At 51.9% G+C, this 19,361-nt stretch overlaps 2 protein-coding genes across 2 annotated transcripts in view; both read left to right on the plus strand.

Moving 5' to 3' along the window:
- The first annotated feature begins 2,732 nt into the window (after positions 1–2,732).
- Positions 2,733–11,321, plus strand: FAM3D (FAM3 metabolism regulating signaling molecule D). Its single transcript, XM_032120453.1, has 11 exons — positions 2,733–2,901; positions 5,916–5,973; positions 6,717–6,781; positions 7,534–7,641; positions 7,960–7,980; positions 8,463–8,586; positions 8,848–8,906; positions 9,285–9,335; positions 10,366–10,450; positions 10,602–10,728; positions 10,936–11,321. The coding sequence occupies exons 3-11, from the start codon at positions 6,769–6,771 to the stop codon at positions 11,023–11,025; spliced, it is 678 nt and encodes a 225-aa protein (XP_031976344.1). The 5' UTR covers positions 2,733–2,901; positions 5,916–5,973; positions 6,717–6,768; the 3' UTR covers positions 11,026–11,321.
- A 2,627-nt stretch (positions 11,322–13,948) lies between these two features.
- The window catches only part of FAM107A (family with sequence similarity 107 member A), a 28,887-nt gene continuing 23,474 nt past the window's right edge, over positions 13,949–19,361 (plus strand). The window contains exon 1 of the mRNA XM_032120455.1: positions 13,949–14,183. Within this exon, the coding sequence (XP_031976346.1) occupies positions 14,160–14,183 (24 nt within the window). The 5' untranslated portion in view covers positions 13,949–14,159. The remainder of the gene's footprint in view (positions 14,184–19,361) is intronic.

Below are 19,361 nucleotides of genomic sequence, written 5' to 3' on the forward strand. Positions count from 1 at the left end.
ACAGCACCCCCAATAGCCGGCACACAGAGCTGCCGGGGGACCCGCCGCGATCCGACTCCCCCCCGGCCAAACAGCACCTGCCTCCTCTCGCGGAACTGCTTCCTCACGTTTCTGTCCGATATTGTTATAGTATCCCTCCTATAAAACTTTTTCCTCACGCAATTCTTCCCATCCGGCACAAGCAAACAGTGCCGGCGTCTCACCCGGATGCTCAGTCACCCTTGAAACCTTCGGGATGTGTCATCAGTTTGCTGGCATGATTCACTCTTTGGCCAATGGAACGGTGCTGATTACTGACCTCTGCAAAAGTGGGAGAGGAGAGGTGAGTACAGGAGCAGGATGGTTTAGTGGAGGGTGAATTATCCCCCACAGCAGCTCAGTTGGGAGGTGTGGGCTGCAGGGACAGCCCTCGCCCTTGTTCACCCCTCGCATGTGGCATGCGGGAAGTGCAGGTGGTGTTTAACCCAAGACAAACACAGAAGCTGCAGATCGTTTTCTTTCCGATGTGCTACACTTAACATCTGCAGTACTTCGGCAGGAGCAATCTGAAACCGTACACCCACTGTGCTTATCAAGTGGCCAAACCCTTCCTAAGAGAATTTGTCACGAATTTATCCCCGTGAGAACACTCCTGAAAAGCAGCATGTCCTGGGCACTGCAGAGCCCGACGAGGGATCTTTTGGGGAAACCTTCTCCCAGTGCTGAACTTTCATATCCTGGGAGGGACAGTCCTGCAGCCACTTTCTTGGCACCAGCGTACCAATGCTCCCCACCACTCGCTGGGGGTCAACACACCCAGTGCTGACACATGGCGGGAGGAGGAGGAGGAGAGCAGCTCCTCACTTGCCAGCTTGCTCCTGCTGATCCTACCCCAGTGCTGATCACAGTGCAGTGAGTTTGCACCACTGATTATTCATTCCCCGGTCTGGCAGCTTTTTTGATGCCACATCTATTATTTTTTTCTTAATTCTTCTTTTTCTATGTCACGCGGAACCCCCTGGGGGAGCCTGCGAACGAGACTTGATGCAATTTCATTGCACTGCACCAGTTAATTATTTGCTGAGTCAAGACTAAGCTGATGCCCCATTCCCAGCACTTGACACATTCCCTAATGTTAGGTGGGATTTAAAAGCCCGTTTCTGCTGTGTGCCACAATGGATGGGCAAAACCTGGGCTACCACAGGATGCAGAGATGGGATATGAGGACTCTCCACACCAGTGTGTGCCACAAGGAAAGCCCACAGTTCTCCATCTTTTCCCATGGTTTCAGGGAGACATCTTGGATGAAATGTTCAGTTCCAGAGAGCAGAAGCATTTCTCACGAGATTTCGTTGTTGGAGGCTCCTGGCCTTGCTGAGGGGTTTTGTTCATTTCCTCTGCAAGCAGCAGAAATGCCTCCATCTCCATAGAGGACTTGGCCTCAGGTCCCTTGAAGCAGAAGGCAAAACTTGTCATGGAACAGGCCTCCCCCAGGGTGTTACAATCCTCATGCCGTGGGCCTGCTCCTGCAGGGGCAGGAAGCAGGGGGACACAGCAGGGACGAGAACTGTGGCACACCAGGGCTTGGGGCACTTTGTTACTGAGCTGAGCCAGTTATTGCCAGAAGCTAAACAAACTAATAGGAAGGATATTTCCCCGGAGAGGGAGAAGGTTTTTGATTTAGACTGTGCTGTTTAAGCTCAGACTCTCACCACAGCTAAAATTTCCTTGCAAGAGCAATAATTACCCCAATGCAGAGCCCAGGCATGTGTTTGCTTTTCTGCTCTCCCTGTGTGGAAGGGTTTGGTTTGGAGTCTGTGATTTACCCTGGTGTTCAGCACCCCCTGCACCTCTTGCCCAGCACTGAGGACCAGAGCTGGGGGGAAGCAAAGAAAAGCTCAGTGCATAGCTTTATACAGAGATCACCCTCAGGTATTAAACTAATTATCAGGAAGCAGCATTGGTCCTGCAGGGGCTCTGCTCCAACCTTGTGCAGCTGCAGTCACAGAGGCAGCACTGTTGCTGCCAGCCCCACATCTTCTCCACTGGTTCTTAGATGGAAATTGCTTTAAAAGCTCCAAGAGAAACCGTTTGGTTCTTCTAAGTGATAAAAATGGAAAAGAAAAAGGAAAGAAGGAATGGGATCACTTTTGTTCTTGGCTGCCACATAAACAAGGTTCAACGTTGGAAAAAATAGAGAGCCCCTAGTGCTAACTTCAGGAGTGATTTCTTCATTCAGAACCATAATAATAACAACAATAAATGATCAAAAAGAAAACGGCCTAAATCTATATCTCTAGTTAACTCAGGAGTCCTTTAGAGTTCAGGACTGTTGCTGGATAAATAAATGCTTATTTGGAAAAGGAACCTCCAGCCTCCTGTAAATGAGAGCCAGAGAAGCAGGACTCAGGGCCAGCCCACACACATACAGCACAGCTGGGGGGAAATCCTGACAGATCAGGTTATTCTGGTTTTACCCCAGTTTGGGGAGCACCACTCCTGGCTTCACACCCGCCTGTTCCCATTGCAGCACCCCCTGTCAGCCCAATGTGCTGGTTTGGTGAAAGAGCAGAAAGGCTGGTGCCCACCCTGGGAGAGGTTTTCCTCTTCTGACGTGCCAAAAAGGCAAGGTCCAAAGTGAAGAAAATCTCCAAAGGAAACGCATGAGCTCGTGGCCGCAGCAAAGAGTGTTTTCTCCCTCCCGCGGGAAAGGTGCTCCCAACCGCGGCGGCCCCTGTGCGCCGTGGGCTGTGCCCAGCCGCACACCAGGCAGGGAGATAAGGCTCGGGGAGGTGCCGTGAGTCACAGAGGGCTGGGCAGCTGCCCCGCCACGCTGCCGAGCACATGGAGCCCCCGCTTCCCGGGATGCGCCAGCGCCCGCACAGCCCGCGCAGAGGGACGGCACGGCCGGGACACTGAGCGGTACGTGGGCTTGTCCCATCCCCGACCGGGGAAATGCGTCTTTTAGAGCAATAATGTGTTCCTGCAGCACTTTTCTTTTGACTTACTGGCAGGTTAGGGGGTTGCATGGGGAAGGTTTTAGTTGTTCTTCCTTTTCGTAGGCTGGAGGTCAAGGAGAAGCCCCATGTGCTGGCATCCTTTCCGTGGGGTGCAGCTGTGCTGGTGTCACGGTCAGAACTAATGAACTCCCTGTGTCAACGGGGAGCTGCGATGTGCTGGAATCAGCTCTGTGCAGGTCATCACGGCTATGGATGAATTTGCACGGTGTTCACTGTGCAAAATGTGGGGCTCGTCCAAGGTGAAGCTGCTGCTGAGGATATAATCTGTTTTCTCTTGCACTGCTGAAAGAGATGGTGTAAGGGACCAGGTCTGGCTGCCCACACAGTGCCAGCAGGGACAGAATTACTTCCTTTAAAAAACTGATGGCATCATCTGGATTTTTGAGAAACCAGACTAGATGGAAGTGTAGGAGGACACAAGGTACCAAGTGCTTTGTGGTAGAAAGCAGCCAACACTGGTCAACACCCTGGATAACTGTGGGCTTGTGCCGGGGCCAGTTTTGCTATAAGATGCCCTCTCCAGCCATTTGGTGGATGCAGCAACTGGTGAAGCATTTTTATAAGCAAAGAAATTTATAAGCCCTCTGGCAAACAGCACCATCCTATTGAGCAACTCAGCAAAGCTCAGTCAGACTGATTCCTTTTGAGAATGAATATGGCACAGTAGCATCCTCCATTCTCCTGTGGTGATAAACCCCGAACACAGAGTTTGTGTGCACCCACCCCGCCAGTCCCTCCTCTGCACCTCTGCATTCAGCTGTGCAGGAAAATCCTGGCTTTTGGACAGGTGACTTGGTGGCTGTGGGCAGCTGGCAGTCACCCTCTATAGAGTCGCATCCCCACTCTGCACCAAAATGATTTTGTTCACAGTCAGGGACCCGTTGGGAGAGAGAGGGACATGTGGAGCTCAAAAGCAGGAAAAAAGGAAAAAAAAAAAGGAAAAAAAGGCAGAAGTTTGTGGAGAAGAGAAGTTTTCCTGCACTACTGAGGGAGAACTGGAACATTCACCTGGTGCATCCTGGAAAACCTCTCTGGGAGGGCAGGGATCTGTCTGTTCCTCCCAGCAGCAGTAACTCAGCTCCGCCAAGCGGCACTTCAGGCCAGAGCAGGCTTGGGTGGAGCTTTTGCTTTACAACACCAGGAGCCTGTTTAGCAATATTTGTCCAAGAACTTTCTTGTTCCTGGAATGTTTTTTTAAGCAAGCAAGTTTCAGGCTTATTAGACAAATAACTCTGTTTAACACCTACCACAATTCCTTTTTTTCTCACTCTCCTGCCAGCAGCTCTCTGGCAGATGCCAGAGCACAGGTACCTTTTATTCTGGCACAACCCCAGGAAGAAAAGAAAAAATTATCAATGCAAACAATTAAAAAATAATATAATAGAAATCCCAGGACAGGGCTACCCTCTTGTAATGCAATCAGGTTCCAGGAATTTCACCACCCAGGGACTTCACCCAATAAATTTTATCTGGGATTAAGGTGAAGATAAATAGCCCAAATAAATATATGACCTCCCTAAAGCACTGGCATTTATTGGTTTATTTTTCCATTTCTCTTCCTCTGCAATGAAATCAATATGTGCAAAGAAAAAACACAACTTTGGTGAAGGGGAGGACTGTGCAATGGGCCCCAGTGAGGCCAATGTTCACTGTAGCACTGGGGACCAAACAGGGAAGGTTTTGCAAACCCAGTGGAAGTTTTGCCCCACTCGCTGTGCTCAAATCACAGCCCAGGTCTGAATCCTCACCAGATCCAGGCTCTGCTCATGGCACTTGTGGGGAAGACAATAAGCTCCCAAACCAATACCAATTTTGATGTCTTCGCAAATCGTCTTTGACGATTGTGAGAACTGGCCCCATTTTCTGTCCCCACCATCGATCAGGCCCTGGGATGGGGAGACAGAAATGTGAAGAGGGTCCCTGTGTTTATAAACTTCATGCTGAAAGGAGCAAAAGAGAAGAGCCTGGTGCTGCCCCTCCACAGCCACAGGCAACGTTTGTCCTCCAAAACCTTGAAGCTTTCCTTTTTCAGGTCTGTGTCTCTTTTACCAGCCCAGTGAAATGGGCGTGCTCATGCCAGCTCTGACACAAGCTTTAAAATCCATTTCAGAGTAACTGTGCTGAGGGCTGGGGTGTGGGGAAGGGCTTCAGGCATCACGGACCCCCCTGCCACCTCCCACAGGGAGAGATTCCTGCTCACGGCCAGCCTTCCCCTGAGAGGAATAGCTGCAGAGAGAAGGGAGATGCTTCTGGGGAGCCAGTGTGCTCAGCTGATACACTATCAAAAACACATTGTCGCGGTACACGGGGGGACACAAATACCTCCCAAGGCTTCCTCTAAAATGCAGATGGGCCAGTGTCCCACAGGAAGCTGGTAGCTCCATGCTGGAGCAGCTTTGGCAGACCGTCCTTGCCACAGTGTCACAGCAGGTGTGGGCACGGCAGAGGGGTCTCATGGGGAGAACTGCCAGGCTCCAGAAACATCAGCTGAAACGTCACTGCAGGGCTGCCTAAAAACCCCAGACAGTGATGCTGCAACCCACCCCTGGGTGCAGGGAAAGCCACGGGGAGCATCTCCTCAGGGCACTGAGGGGGAATGCAGGTCCATCCAGCCCAGGGTCCAAGGCTGCTCCACAGCCACAGTCAGTAACAGCAAGCCCTGGGAGGGGACCTGGAGCGGGGCTGGGCAGGAGGAAAAGCTCTTCTCTCCTTCCTCATGATGCAGCAGCCTGAAAGTAACATTCAGCCCAGCCCTGCTACAGCCCGTTGCTCCTTATTTACCCTTCAAACAGGAAAAGCGACTCTCAGCACAGCTCTTTTACCAGTTTTCTGTCAAACATTACTAAAGGGCTGCTTTAGTTAACATTAGGCTCGTTAACTCTGAGCACCCATCTCACAAGTGACAATTCACCGTAGGACTCCAGTGTGGTTTCCAGAACAGAGGTTCAACAGACTGCAGCCTCGAATTTCAAAGGTAGGAGTGGTCCCAGCCCCTGGGGGAGCCCAGTGTGTGGGGTGGCAGTGCCTGTCCCATCTGTCAGGGTGGCAGCAGGACAGAGGGAGGCAGATGGACTCTCCCAGGCAGAAAATAGTTCATGCTCCAAATTATAACCACACCCTGTCCACGGCGTGAAGATGCTCCAGCATTTGGACAAGTGGAAATATTTCTGGGTTTAAGTCAGGTGTCCACAAAGCTGGCTGCTCTCCTCAGCACAATGGTGCTACCCTTCTTCCCTTCTCCTTTGGATTTTAAGGAAGACAAGCTTGTTCCCAGAGATTCCCCTGACTGGGCAAGGCCAGATCACAGCTTGTCCTCAGACTGCATTTTGCAGTCCCTAATATTTGAAATCTACTTTGCATCATCCCAGAAGGAAATGCAGCAAAGCTGTGATTGAAAGTGTCCACCTCATTGCTATCAGCAGAACAGAAAAGCCTGGCCCATTAGCAAGAGCAGGGAATGAACCAGGAGCACATGGGGCAGCAGACACAGGGAAGGGTTCTGAGGCTCCAGAATGAAGCGAGCTCGGTCAGTGCAGCCTGCTCCAGGACTTAATCAGGGTGGGACCAAGCACATGTGCATGATAAGTATTTGTACGTCTTTGATGACGTCCTTGCTATTGCAAATATGACTAAACATAGCAATTACCTTCTAATCTAGAATCTGCCTGGCTTTGGTGGGTTACAGGCACTCTTTAAGGTATTGCCTTCTTTCCTCAGGCTGACCTGTGACCGTCAGCCTCTCCCAGCTGTGCTCTCTCTGCCCACCACCATGCGGGTAACAGGTAAGGAAGGACACATATTTACTTTTCTCTGTCTGTTTTTCTACGGTTCTTTATGCCTCATTCTCATTTACACGATGCCTTCCAAGCCCAGCAACCCTGCCCTTCCCCTGCCAGGGACATGGGAAAGGGCCTTTGTATAAGCATCAGGTTTTTACAAGATTTGTGTAGATTTCAGCCTGTTGTATTTTTCCCAGTGAAACCTTCTGTGACTACGAAGAGATGGCTATTGAGACATTCCTGGCTCCATAAGAGCCATTCAGCTGCAATAAAAGTACATTTTTCTACTCTCTTTCCATGCAGGACTGGAACGTTTTGCTCTGATGAGCGCTGCTTTAAAGCCAAATGCCAATCACAGTTGGATCAGCAGCTGCTCAGCTGTAGCAAGTGACTAATTGGGGGATAGCAGCCTTCCCAACACTGGGAACATAAGAAATATTTGGATTTACATAGCTTTCTGAGTAATTATCAGATTTACTTTAACATAGAAAGAAATATGAATAGTGCCTCCCAGTAGAGCAGTAATGCCTGAGAATCACCACATACTCTAGAGATGGCAATTATGAGATCAGAATCCATTTGGAGGGTGAGGGATTGTTAGCTGCCTTCCCACACCATGCAAGCACTGGCTGTCACCCTGTGCCTGGTAACCTTGGGACACACGGATCAAAACCCAAGAAACCAGAGGGATGCTCCAGTGCCTGCCCCGGGCTGCGGCTGCTGCTCTCAGCCCGCTCCTCTCCCACACCTGGCAGCTGTGATCCGGTACGTGGCGCTGCTCATCACCCTGCTGGGCACGTGGCTCATCATGCAGACGTACTTCCACCGCAGCTGGAGAGCCATCAGCCTGCGGAGCTGGCTCGGTGAGGCACCAGCGGGCTCCAGAGGGATGCAGAGGGAGGGTGCGAGGGTTTCCATTGCGAGCCAGCCCCCAGGGCTGGATATTACTGCCCTGACCACTCGTGTTTGCATTCTCTGGCTGAGGCTTTAGCCACCAGTTCTGACCACTAGGGCAGGGAGGGGACAGCATGGTGGGAAGCTGCTCTGGGGTGGGTGGATCCAGGGATGCCTGCAACCATGGGAAGCAGTTTTGGAGAGTTAGTGCCTGAACAGCTGCTTCTGGCTTGGGAAAGAGCCAGCAGCTCCCCAGGGTGTCTAATCCTTCTGCTTGCTACCCACAGGTGCCACAAACAAGCCCAGCAGTGAGTATTGCTCTCGACTTCATCTCCATCACACAGCTCCACTCCAGGGTTCAGGGGGATGGTGGAAGAGTGAGAGCTGCCTTCAAGAGCCCCTTCCCTGAGGCAAAATCCCACTCTCCCAAATGTGGGGGATTTTGCTACTGCACACAGCAACGGGGTCTTTGGTGGGTCCCTGTCTTGGCCAAGAATGGGGAAACTCTGGACAGAAAAGCCCCAAGGGGCTTGCCTTGGACACCAGCTCTGAATGCTCCTGGCACACACCCATGTGTCATACCTGGAGCAGCACCTGGCCTTGGCACCATGAACCTCAAATAAGCAACTGGTCCCAGCCCCAGGACAAGCCTCCTTCATGCAAGAAGTTGGTCCAGGTGTTGCCCCCTTAGTGGGCCACTGTATCCTAGTGCCAGCGCCGCTCAGGGACATGGCCAGTGTCTCCCCGTGGGGCCAAAGCCATGACTTTCAGCTCCACTCCTCCCTCACAGGTGAGAAGCTGCCCCGGCACAAGTGTGGGAACCAGAAGAGCTGCCCCCAGAACTATTTTGCCTTCAAGATCATCAGTGGTGCTGCAAATGTGGTGGGACCCTCGATCTGCTTTGAAGACTTGGTGTAAGCAGCACATGGCAGGGACAAGGCAGCCGTGGCTGAGCTTGAAGGCCTGGCCTTCAAGAAGGCAAGTTTGGCCTGTGCCAAACACATCAATGGCCATCACAGTGTATTTGTGGTTAAAAAAAATTTTAAATAGATTTCTTTGCTACCACCTCTGGGTATTTTGCCATCTGCAGCCACTTCACCCCACCACAGTTTCACTGGCATCAGCACCTCCGGGGCATCCCTGCACTCACTGGTGATCTCTGCTTTCCTTTTCAGCCTCATGAGCAGTGTGAAAAACAACATTGGCAGAGGCCTGAACATTGCACTGGTGAATGGTGAGTTGGGCAGGCACTGATCCCCTTCTCCCCACAGCCAGGGACTCTCCCTCCATCCCCAGGAGAGCATGAGCCACTGGAGACCCCCTCCCAGGCACTGTGGCTGAGCCAAAAGCACATCCATCTGGTGCTTCATGGGGAGCACAGCCACAATTATGGTTGCAAGCATTGCCAGTGAGAAGGGAAGAAACCCACCTGGGTCATGCACAACCAGCTCCACAAACTCCTCCAAGCAACACAGTCACCATTGCAGCAGATACAACACACTGAGGGAAGGGCAAAGCATTTTGCAAGAAACCCCAGGCTCATGGCCAGGCAAAGCCTAGAGCCACCCCAGTGCAAACTCACTGTGCTCTGTTCTCAATTTTAACTTTTCAGGAACAACTGGGCAGCTCCTGAAAACTGACTCATTCGACATGTACTCCGGAGGTAAGCACAGTCATTCTGCTCCTTGGTGGTTCCCAGCCAGGGCTCACACCAGCACTGCTGGCTGCTGGCTACTTCCGTTGCTTCTCTGTCACGTATTTAATGATAAAGTCAAGTGGACTTTGACCAGACTTGCCAGCCTGGGTGGTAAAAGCCCAGCTTTTCCTGAGACCATCAAGCCTGGAGTTCTCCGAATGCTTCCACATCCAAGACTGGCTTCTCTCTCCTTTTACATGCATGTAATAGCCTGGAAAACATGATTTCACTAACCTGAATAAACCAAGGCACTTGAGACTTGAGAAAGTTACTTTCTAAGATCAGGTAGTTACACTAATCCGGATACTTTGCAACCTGTAACTCAGTTTTTGAATGCTGGTGGTGGTTGAGCAGCAGCTTTTTCCCTGCACCTTTTGCAGCAGGATAAACGAAGGAGCTCAGGGACACGTGGCCCCCTCAATCACCCTTTATACTGCTTGTGTTTTCAACCTAATTTTGGTAACTCTGGAGTTTTAAGGAGAATCACCAATATAATGAGATTTCCAGCCAAGTTCGCGAGCAAGATGCTCAGTGGGAGAGGTGCTGGGAAGAAGGCAGCAGTCAGCTCATGAGCCACTAGATGGGGCCTTGGATTCAGGCATCCCACAGATGCGGGATGAGGAATAATTCCCCAATATAGCCAGAGGCATGCCGGCAGGGAAGGCAGCTCTGCGGCCGAGCATTTCTTGTGTTGGGAAGTAAATTCACACAACTAGATTTCAGAGTTAGCAAGCAAAGTTTAGGAAGAATTCCCCCCCTGCAGTCACACCAAAAGAAGGACATCAGTCCTGGGCACTGCAGGAGAGCCCAGGTGGGAACATGGGATGGGGAATGCATCATTTGGGAGCCCACCCTTCCCCAAACCCATGGCCCCAAATCCTGGCTAGCACCAGCACAGTCAGGTTATTTCCCACCAACCCAGAGGAGGCTCCCCCAGCTACCATGCAGAAGTACCTGCTAAATCCCTTTTTCTCTCCCTAATGCTCTTGTCTCCCAGACATTACCAAGCTGCAAACCTTCCTCCAGGGGATCAAGCGTGGCACCCTTGTGCTGACAGCAAGCTACGATGATGCTGCCACAAAGTGAGTTTGCCCACGGAAGCAACACTAGGCTCCCCAAAAATACACTGGGGGAGCTGGACATGCTGCTGGACATGCTGCTGCCACCAACAGAGAGGGTAAAAGAGGGGATACCCACCTGGCATCACATTGACACCTTCTTACCCTCTTTTAGGATGAATGACAAAGTACAGGCATATTTCACGGAGCTGGGCAGCAGCCACGTGGGCAAGCTGGGCTTCCGGGACAACTGGGTCTTCCTGGGAGCAAAAGGGCTGATGAATAAGAGCCCCTTTGAAAAGGTACATGGCCGTCCCCTGCCACGAGCTCTGCAGGCTCCATCCTCTTCACGGCACCTCCTGAGCTCCATCTCGCCTACCTCTCTGCAGAAGACAAGGACCAGTGACATTATCCCCCTCGTCAAACCGAGCTGCAACTTTTGCCACATTGCAAACTTGCGCCATTCCAACCTCCTCACTCATTCTCTCTCTCTCTCTTTTTTCCTGCAGCACATTAAAAATGATAAAGAGACAAATAAGTACGACGGCTGGCCTGAGCTGTTAGAGATGGAGGGCTGTGCCCCCAGGAAGATGGACTAGCATCAAGCTCCAGCCTGCCATGGAGGGCGGCTTCACCAGTCACACAGGGACACCAGCCCCATCATGGGCTCTCCACTGCCAGGTCACAGAGTCCAGCAGCTGCTGCCTGCTCATGGGAACAGGCTGTTTCACAGCAGGAACTGTGCAGGGCTTGGAGAAGAGCTGTACAAGTGCCTGCAGAGCCTGAGCAAACACATGGCCAGGTTGCAACCAAGCCATCCTCATCTATGGGACAATTTGGGGTATTTTATTTTTCTGCCTTTAAACTAAAAACTTTGTAAAAGTTTTGTAAATTTCTTAGCTGTGATTTCTAGTTATAAAACACTACCTTCTCACTTCCATTTTCAAGCATAATCCACACTTTCCCCCACAGGCACAGCATGCCAGGTCCTCTGCCACCAGTTGAGCATCACCATCACCCATCCCACAGCCCTGCACACAAGTGTTTCTCCTCCCCACATGGCACAGGGTAAAGCCATCCCTGGGGATGCTCAGACTTTGGTGGTTTCCCCCTGGAGCTCTTGCCAATGTCCCACGGGCTCCTACAGCCACAATAAGGCCAGAAGTCCACAGGGATATCACGCAGCAATGTAGGTTAATATCTGCAGACCAAAGTATCATTATCCAAGCTAAATCCTCTGTGACACATTCCCATCAAGGGTCAGGTTAATGCCAGGGATGTGCCAGCCTTGCTTTGCCCTCAGAGAGGGATGGATGGATGGATGGATGGATGGATGGATGGATGGATGGATAGGCAAGATCCTTGGGCAGCTGAAGTTGTGCAGCACAACCAATAGGTGGGAGCCTTTTACCAGCGGAGCCAGAGCCAGCATCACTCTGGAGCGATACAACGCACCCGGGCTGGCACCACTGGGGTCAGCCACACACTGGGAGCTGCACCCCAACCTGGGGCCAGCTGACACCACTGGGAGAGGAAAGATCCCTGCCCAAAGGCAGGGCAGGAAAGCCCCACAGTCCTCCTAGAGCAGTCCCTACGCTGCTGCCCAACACCGAGCAGGTCCTGGGGAGCATCTGCCCCCTGCTCCTGTCCAGATGCATCAGCCAAGCACCGTCTGTTCCCAACCCTCCCTGCGCCCCAGCACTACTGGGATCAGATGAGTTGCACGGGTGACGGGCAGGCTTATCTGCCATCAGAGACAGGGATGAATTTGCATCATGTACAGACTTTAATTTCTGATGATTGTATCTGGTTTTTCCCCATTCTCTGAAGCAGACCAGCAGTTTTGCAGAACATGAAGATGAAGTGTTTCTCCTGGAGCATTTGGAGCTGCATGGAGACTGTCCTGCACAGCCTTCTCTGCTTCCAACAGCCCCTGCATAGCTCCTAACAGGCAGTTCACAGGGTTATCCAAGCCCTCAGGTCACCCCAGGGGAGCATAAGTGAGGAGCATAGTCAGGATAAGGCCAAGAAAGGACACAGCCTGTTCTGTGCTGGCCACATGAAGGATGAAACCCTGGGTCCAAAACTCAACACTACCAATCAATTGGCTTTCCCTAAACAAGGAAAAATCCCCACATAAACCATGTAACACCTGTAAGAACTTCCAAAGGCAGAACTGAAATAATACCCCAAAACAGCCATCACAGAGGAATCCCCAAAGAGGTGTAGTATTTTATCCCAGCTTATCCTCCCATGCTCTTAGCACACACCTGACGGCACCTCGGCCATAAATCGATCCCTAAATCTGCTGCACCAACAGTGGTTAATCCCAAGCGCTGAATCATCCCTACCCATGGCAGCAGCAAGAAATAACACAATGAGCAGACACAACAGCCCCGCCGAGCTGCCAGCATAAATATGCCAACTATTTTAAGCCCCTCAAAGGATCTAGATTCACTCATAAACCAAACTGAAAACAGCCCAAGAGCTGTAAAGGTGGCTCCACAGGGTAAACCAGAGCACAGCATCAACTACAGCCCCAAAAACAACCAGCCCCATTCAGGCGCAGGAAACCCTTCCTACCCCTTCGCAATGCACATTAGAAATCTGGTTTCAAGCCAAAGTAAAGGAAATTTACGTTTCAGCATGCTACAGGCAGTTAAAACTAGCTCTGAGTCCATCACAGAGCAATTACTAAGGTACATCACTATTTTCAAGAAATAGGGAGAGCTTAAAAGTGCAATTCCTTTGCAGGGACCTTCAGTAGCAACCAGTGTTTTGAAGAGCCATTCCTGCCAAAGTCAATGTGTCCTGATAAATAAATCAGAGTTTTTAAAATATCCAGACACTGAGAGGCAGGGAATAAATATGGATTAATGAGTCAAATTGAACTTGCTCATTTCTTTAAAAGTAGCTGAAAAGGACAGTGGGTGCAGGGACAGCAATCTCCAAATGAGGTTTTGCAGTGCCTTGGCATTTTGAAAGCTGTACTACTGCAGGGACAGGCACCTACCTGGCTGGTTTGCACTGTGCCGCATCCCCAGAGTCTTCACCAAACGCAAGCCTGACCTGCCCAGACTCCCAGGAAGCAGCTTCAGGTAACCGGGGCTCACCTGGGGTCGCAGTAGGCAACAACGCTGCAGCAGCAAATGGGCAGCCTGGGGTGTATGCAAAAGCAAAGTTTGCAAAATCTAGTGCTGTAACAGGAGCCAAGAGCCAGGATGCAGATGGGCAGCAGAGGGATAATCCTCCTTTATTTTGGGGGGTTCATTTGGGCAAAGCACCAAAGGAGTATCTAGGAAAGATGCCACAGGCAAGGACCTGCGGGTGCCGGGCCACAGCTGGGCGAATCCGCATCCTGTGACATCTTGCCCTGTCAAGTGCAATTACTGTAATCTTCCACAGCCTCTCAAAATACGGATCCCGGCTTAGAAACCGGGCATCCACAGCATGAAAGCTGCCTTTGTGCCCGGGCAGAGCCTGGGTGCGAGCCAGCCGTTAGGTGCATGAAGAAAATGAGTTCTCCACGTGCTGGAAGAAGGGAGGAAAAGCAAGCTTTCCCACCCGACCCCGCCACAGACGGGCTGGATTTCACGCACGTCTCCCCACAGCAGCCGCCGAGGGGCTGGGAGCAGCACGGCCGCCTGTCCCCCCTGGAGTAACGGGGCCGTGACCGCAGAGAGCCGGCCGGTCCCGCAGCCCGGAGAGTGGAGCACAGCCAACACATCCGAACATGGGGGCGTCTCACGGGAAAAAGGTACCGGGGCGGTTTTCCTCAGGGCTGTGGTGGCGGGATGTGATGGAGAGGGCTCCATCTGCTCACGTGGTGCTCGTCTCGCCCCGCGCGTGCTACGGCGGCTGATGGCAGCGAGGGATTAGAGGGAAGGGACCCGCTGCTCCTGGGAGTGGGTGCCACTCATCAGGGCCGGATTAAGTAATTCCATCTAATGGGCTCAGCATCGGGGCCTGCCGGGGCTTTCAGGACAGCAAGGAGGGGAACAGAGCATTGCAAGCATTGCATTAGGACAAAGTTTGGCTTTCTGGGGAGAAATGTCAGGTTTGTTCTGAATGCATCCGGCAGCCTCTGGGATGTCTCCTGCAGATGCAGTGCAGAGCAAGCCCTGAGTATTTCTTGGCCTGAGAATTGGTGCCAGCTCCCTCCCAGGACAGGGAGGAGCTGGGCCAGGTCCCACAGCACCAACATGTATCTCCTCCAAATCCCCTGGGGAGAGCGGTCAAACAGCTCCAAATGGAAACAGTTTTGTGGAGTCAGTGCCCTGCAAGGGTGGCTAGAGATCGTTGTGCTGAGGATGTTGTTGCATGTCATTTTGCTTCCATGGCTGATTACATCAGTGCCTAGAGATGCATCATCACTGCTCAGTTGCGATGCCCTGATCTAGAATTAGGCTTCCACAGCTCATCTCCCGGCTCTACGAGAAACACACTTGTGCACCACACTAGGCCAGTAACTTCTACTGGAATGGGGACAGCAGTGACCCTTTGCCCCACCAGGGACCCTTCATGCTCAGCTGAGCATGACTGAGGCCTTCAGATGTATGGGCACCTCCAAACCAAGTGCCTTTCAGAATTTTGCAAACCTGCTGGACTTTCTTCCAAAACCAGAGCTAGACAATCTTGCAGGGCAAACATGTGAAAAAGCAACCCACTGGCCAGTGTGACCAACACCCAGAAGGAAAATCAGAGTTGAAATGGAATTAGTAAACATTTATCTATTTTTCTGGACTTCTCACAAGTGCCAGCTACAGGAGGTACTGCTCCCAGCCAGCCCGGTGCTGCTCCAACACCCATCCCAGGTACCAGTGCCACGCTGGCTCCAGCACACACGGGAGCTGCAGTTGTTCCTGTGGCTCAGGGCTACAACACACCCAGGAGGAGCCATGCTCTGCCCACAGCTAATCCCCAGGCCCCTGCTCACGTGGCCGTGACCTTCAGGCCCCGGCGCATTTGTAGAGGCATTACTGGAAGCAGGGAAATAAGCTGGTTAGGTCAGGCTTGGCTCAGCGCCACCCAGTTAAGCCCTGCTGCATACAAAGCAGCCCATGCCAGCCTCCTGACCACCAGACCAGACTGCTTTTGGACAGCTTTCCCCACTGTTCTCTCTCTCTGAAACACCACGATCCCACCACAGCCCAGCACTGAATGGCCTGGCTTTGAAATACTGCCGGGAGTTCAGGCTCTCCAGCTTCCTGGCTGCTCCTAAAAGCTGAGATAGTTTTACTTTCATGGGTACCAAAAGGTCAGAGATGTCACTCCCATTTCAGCCTCCCAAATGTTGCCTGGGTTGACAAAAGCCTGTGCCACTGCCCAGCTGGCACCAAGCAGGGATGTCTGACTGGCAGCTCCTGGGTCAGTGCTTTACCCTTAGGCTGATGCTGATGGGAGATGAAAACAAGACAGCTCTTTCTGCTGCGTTTCCAGGGGGGGCATGAACAGCAGGATCCTGCTCTCCTGAAGAGCAGGATGAGTCCAGGTGACAGGCAGGAAAGCTCCCCTTCCCCCAGCCCTTGCAGAACCAGCACAGCTCAGGGCACAGGGACCTGCCAGTCCTGAACCCATCTATCAGCAAAAGCCCAGAGAGCACCCACAGGGAGCACAGAGCAGGGCTCAGCACCACTCGCCAGCACTGCCTGCATTAGCAGTCTCAGCTGCACCTCTTTTAAGCTTAGTCCAGAACAGCACTCCAAGGGGATTACAGTAGTGGACTGTGGAGTGCAAGGCAATCCCCAGCTCCACAACAAAAGGGACCGGAAAGGCTGCCAGCGTGGCTCCAAGGACATTTTTACTTTAAAAGGCTGCATCTCGTCCCAAAAAACCTGCTCTTGTATCACCCGTGTTCTGTGGGCCCAAGCCAACAGCAGGGCTCCAGCAAGATACAGACCCTTGCTGGGGTACCCTTCTCTTGAAGGGAAGGCAAGGACTTTGCCACAGGCTGGTTCATGGGTGCTGCAGAGTTGGTGCTGATTCTCTGATGAGCTGGTGATGATTCCCTGCTGATTCTTCTGCTCTGCAGGGCTTCGGCCCCACTGGTATGGCTGGCATCCCTCTAACCTCAGCAAACACCCTTCAAATAATCTGCAAGCACAGCCTCACCAGCAACAGATCCCCAGGATGCCAGGGCAGATGCTCCAGACCCTCTGGCAGTGGAAGAGGTTGTTCCCAGGAACCTGCACCTCTCCTTTTCTCCATGTTTTCCAAGGCAGAGTTTGCATGGTAGCTGTTTCCCTAGGGAAAGTTCTCTGTTCCCAAATTCCCAAGAGTGTCAGTTTACACTAATGTCAGATGAGCCTGGATTAGCCTTGCTGCTGAGCGGGGAGCTTTGCTCTGTGGCTGGTTTAGAACAACAAGAGGCAGCACGCCAGTGCCAGGGAGAGAGGCTCTGCTTGTTCAGGCAAACCACAGTACCTGGCTTCCCATGCTGAAAACAGGGCTTTGAGAACATCCTTTAAAACTCCTCCATCTGAGCGGGAGGGGACAAGCATTTCTGGGAGCTGCTGGTGGGATTTCCTCACAAGCACAACTTGCCCCACTAGTGAGGGATCCCCACAGTCCAGCCACAGAAATGTTTTAGCCTGTGCCACAGAAAGACAAAGAGGTCTGAAACGACCAGCCCCTTGTGACATCCCAAAGAAGATCCATGGTCCAGCAGCCCCTCTCATGTGGGAGGAAATATTACTCCAAGGCGGTGATCTGGGACACCTCTGCTCCATCATGCTCCACAGAGCAGCAGGCACAGTGGGATTTTCCTGGCTCTCTCTGACAAGTATTTCAGAAAGCTGGTAGCCAATGTCCCTGCCAGCTCATTGAAAGCATCCCTGTGCCTGGGCAGCACAAGAGCCCTCTGAGGAACCCTGCCTGCTCTGACACTGCAGCCCCACCTGTCCCCCCCTCATCAGCCAAGGCTCCAGGGCTGCTCCACTCTCAGCAAGAGGGGCTGCAGGTGCCAAGGCCCCTGAGCAGAACAAGTCCCACTGACACTCACAGAATGCCAACAGCTGTTTGGTGGCACTGGCCCCGGGAGCAAATCCAAAAACCACATGGCAACCAGCAACCACAATGTTTCAGTGTCCTTGAGCACTGTGCTTCTTGGGGAGAAGGGTTTGCATGTGCTGCCTGCAACAAGCCTTGCTTGGAGAGGCAGGGATGAGAGCCACAGAGGCACACCAGTAAAGTCCCAAAGTGCCTCAAGAGTGGAGACATTAGTGATAAAAAGCCCATTTCTGGGAAAAAATAACACACACCCAGAAAATAACAGCTCTGCATCACAAGACAGCAAGCATTTGTAAGTCCTCTCATCTGTCTGACATAGCACAGCCCAGACTAGGAGAGCTGGGCCAGAGTTAGTCCCAAAACTTCCACAGAAACCCTCTAAGGTGACTTTATCCTGCCTCTTGCCCTCCTCTTCTTCAACCCTTTAGAGTCCCACAGGTGGTGACACATGGAGACTCTAAGTAGAGACACTGCTCTGGGCTTTTGTAGCTTTTAAAGTGAATAACATGCTGTAGCATCCCAGTCCTCAGAAGCCAAACTCAGCACAATGGGACTGCTCTAGCCCCTAGAATGAGATCACAGCTTTCTTTTTTACTTCTCCATCCCAAGCACCTAGACAGCACCAGTAAACCAGCTCCAACACCTAACATAACCCACTCTCTGCCTCCAAACAGGCTGACATTTTGGTCCTGAGAGAGCTCAAATGGGCTCAGTGAAACAGGGAACTGACTTGGACACAGCTAGCCCAGATTGAAACTCTGCCTTCATGCATGACAAGTGGTACAAGGGTTTGATCCATGGGTGAGGGTGCTGGGCAGGACACAGAGGAGTGTGCTGCCAGCCCCTCCTCCAGAGCAGAGGTTATCCAGCGCTGACCAATGCTGCCTGCAGCACCGGGGTTGCAAGGGAGTCACGGAGAGGGCTCAAACTGAAGGGAGGTGCACGATGTGCTTGTGGGAAGACCAAGAACAACAATACATGGGAAATGCTGCACCTGCTGGCTCTGGGATAGCTCAGCAGTCCTGAAATAAAAATGGATTAAAGTAATTAAAGGCTTCGCTGGTTCACTCTGCTCCTTGGGGTGCTTAAGTGGCATCTGCTGCCTCCTCCTGTATTCTGCATTAACAGGCATCCTTCACGTCTTCCTTCGCTGCCTTACCCATTTGCAGCCCACAGTGGTATTTGCAGCCTGGCAGGTGACATCTCATCCCAGATAAGAGCCACACCTCCTCCCTTTCGGCCCCTTCCTTTGGCGTCTCCTCCACACAGGACCCAGCTGGCACACGCTGCCCGCAGGGATCAGACCACCCCGCTCTGCTTTGACAGTCTGCTACCAGTCTGGGGCTGACGGAGCATTTCTGCCCTTGCCTTTCACAAACTCCACCTTTTCCAAGATAAGGACCAATTCAAGTGACCCTGAGCAGGTAAAGAGCCCAACAAGGCAGTGTCATAAGATCAAATTTCTGATGGCAGCCCTATCGTTGGCCCCTAACATATGGTCCCTAGTTGTGAAATGGAGTGATGATGCCACTGCAGCCTGGAAGCTCTAGAACAGCATGACACTGTGCCAGAAATAAACACTGTCCATATTAATCGTGTGGCATAAGCCTCACTTTTCGCAAAACAACATTCTTCAAGGCACTTTAGAGCGTCTTAATGGTCTCTCTGCAGCATGACAACAATTCACTCCAAAGCTGTTGGAGCCTTTTTGTGCCAGTGACTGATGTTTCTCCTGTGCAATCAGCAGCATCCCCAGAAATAGTGGAGTAGTCTTTCATATCAGCAGTGTACCTCCAGTACAGGGCAAGAATAAGCTCCTGAGACAGGTAAAAAATGGTTTATCCATTATAGCAACAATTTAACTGCTGCTGACAACACTGAGGTGGGCGATACAGGTATTTCCAACAGTGAACAGGGCTACAATTTG

The sequence above is a fragment of the Corvus moneduloides genome, chromosome 11 (assembly GCF_009650955.1).
Source record: "Corvus moneduloides isolate bCorMon1 chromosome 11, bCorMon1.pri, whole genome shotgun sequence".
NCBI lineage: Eukaryota > Metazoa > Chordata > Aves > Passeriformes > Corvidae > Corvus > Corvus moneduloides.